At 48.2% G+C, this 2,634-nt stretch overlaps 1 gene segment (V, D, J or C); it reads left to right on the forward strand.

The window, feature by feature from the left end:
• Positions 1–1,123: 1,123 nt before the first annotated feature.
• On the forward strand, positions 1,124–1,938 carry LOC120379827. The segment is given in 2 exon segments: positions 1,124–1,252; positions 1,504–1,938. Coding segments are annotated over 2 exon segments (366 nt in total).
• The last annotated feature ends 696 nt before the right edge of the window (positions 1,939–2,634 follow it).

Consider the following 2,634-nt stretch of genomic DNA (forward strand, 5'->3'; position numbering starts at 1 on the left):
CCTCTGTGCTCCTCACACGACAATGGCTGTAGATGTGTAATTGTTTTACATGCTTAATTAGGGTGAACTTTTTCTCTTTCCTTCCCTGCAGGTTCCAGCCAGGGACAAGGCAGTGTCACGCAAACACAAGGGCAGCTGTCAAAGTTGGGGGGCCAGACTGTCACCCTGGAGTGTACTTTCTCCACTGGGTACCAGTATTATTACTTATTGTGGTACAGACAGCAACGATCAGGGACAATGGATTTCCTCTTCCGAATAGATGAGAGTAACGATGAAGAGAATGGAGCCGGGAGCCGGTTTTCTGCACAATTCGGGAAATCCTCAAAATTCGTCAGTTTAACCATTAAAGAGCTAGAGCCGACGGACTCGGCGATGTATTTCTGAGCTCTGTGGGAAGACACTGTGAGGCGTTTAATAGGGAGCCCAGTACAAAAACCAACCCCCTGGGCTTTCTCATCCTCATAAACAACTGCAGAGTAGTATCCACAGGCCAAGACAGATAGTTAAACTAGAAGACGGGGCTGGTATAAACCACATGACCGACACCTATGAAGCCTTCTGGGTCTAATTCATCGTGTGTTACCCCAGATTAATGTCAGTTTACCCACTCTGGGTCTGCTCCTCAGCTGCGGTGAATCACTGTGTGGCAGATGGAGTCAACTGGGCCAGATCCACCACCGGTCTCAGTCAGCTGTACTTCCACTGGGGCTGGATTCCCCTCGCTGGAGTAAACCAGCATGGGGCCAATGGGAGAGATACACAAAGGCACAACACACAGAAGCATGCAGACACACACGCACGTGCAAACACAAACATAGAGACAGATAGAAACACACCCACACTCACAAAACCGGCACACACAACACAGAGCTTTTAAGTCTTCCCACAATGTCTTTAATTCACTTCTCACCACGTAGCAACAAGAAGGACAATAAAAAGGAAAGTGAATAAGAAAAAAAGGACAGAACGTCAGAAATCGATCTTCCAGGAAGTGCAGTGGAAGGAATTTGTCCCTAGAGTTGTCACCTGCGCTTCAGCTGCCGACTAATCTGAACCCAGCACGTTTCCTGTGTCTGTTACCTGAACCCCTCCCTCTTCTGCTAGGCTGGTCTCGCATTAACCTCTCCCAGTCCTTCCGGGAAGTTGCCTTTAAAATTCTTCTCCCAGCGACCTCTCAGCTTGTCCGGCTGCCGCTGTCTGAGCACCATGGAGACGCGGTTCATTCTCAGCCTTTGGGTCTTTAGCCAACTAGGTAACCGGGCTCTGGGTTTTTGGAAGAAGCATCAGGGAATTCGGCTCCCAACTCGCATCCTACCCAGAACCCGAACCCTGATCCTAATCCTGACCCAGATCCGAACGCCCCTGCTATCCTTAACCTTAATTTTTGCCCTAACCTTAATTGGTTCGAAATTATGCGGATAAACCCCTTGGACTCTTTTGAAATTCCCAGCCTAGACCTGCCAGTGCACCTGGCTGCCCTTGAACGTGAGTGTTTTGTTTCAGGTGCGGTGCTGGGTGACTCGGTCCGGTGCAAGGAACCCGAAGTGTCCAGGTCAGAGGGAGACACCGTGACTCTCAGCTGTTCTTATGAAACCAGCTACACTGCCGGTGTCTATCTCTACTGGTACCGCCAGTACCCGAACCGAGCCCCGCAGTTCATCCTCCTGAGAGGAGCAAAAGGAAGCACGTTCAGTGATACCGCAGGTTTCGCCCAGGAGAGGTTTTCTTCCCAGGCGAACGACAGCTCCACAGTTCTGAACATCACAGCCCTGGAGCTGGCAGACACAGCGGTGTATCTCTGCGCCCTGCAGAGAGCACAGTGACAGAGCCTCACAGCAGAGCTGCACAAAAACCCTCCCAGCCCTGCTGCGGGGATGGTACAGGCATTAAAACGGGCAGCAGCGCCTTGAACGAGTGTATTCGCGCTGCTTAAATATACAACTCCCTTTAAAAGTTAAATGTTTTTAAAGAGCTGATTTAAACATTGCTCTTGGATGAGATAATAGGCCTGATCATTAATTAGGAAACTATTAACACCTCTTTTCCTGGGATGATCTATATTGGTGTAGTGTGTGTGTGTGAATCATTTGTAGTGAAACAAGGGTTAAAGGTGAATACAAATGTAGATGAAGTATCAGAGGGGTAGCTGTGTTAGTTTGGATCTGTAAAAGCAGCAAAGAGTCCTGTGGCACCTTATAGACTAACAGACGTATTGGAGCATGAGCTTTCGTGGGTGAATACCCACTTCTTCGGATGCAAGTAGTGGAAACTTCCAGGGGCAGGTATATATATGCAAGCAAGAAGCAGGCTAGAGATAACGAGGTTAGTTCAATCAGGGAGGATGAGGCCCTCTTCTAGCAGTTGAGGTGTGAAAACCAAGTGAGGAGAAACTGGTTCTGTAGTTGGCTAGCCATTCACAGTCTTTGTTTAATCCTGAGCTGATGGTGTCAAATTTGCAGATGAACTGAAAAGCTCAGCAGTTTCTCTTTGAAGTCTGGTCCTGAAGTTTTTTTGCTGCAGGATAGCCACCTTAAGATCTGCTATTGTGTGTCCAAGGAGATTGAAGTGTTCTCCTACAGGTTTTTGTATATTGCCATTCATAATATCTGATTTGTGTCCATTTATCCTTTTCCG

The sequence above is a fragment of the Mauremys reevesii genome, linkage group 13, assembly GCF_016161935.1.
Source record: "Mauremys reevesii isolate NIE-2019 linkage group 13, ASM1616193v1, whole genome shotgun sequence".
In the NCBI taxonomy this organism is placed as follows: domain Eukaryota; kingdom Metazoa; phylum Chordata; order Testudines; family Geoemydidae; genus Mauremys; species Mauremys reevesii.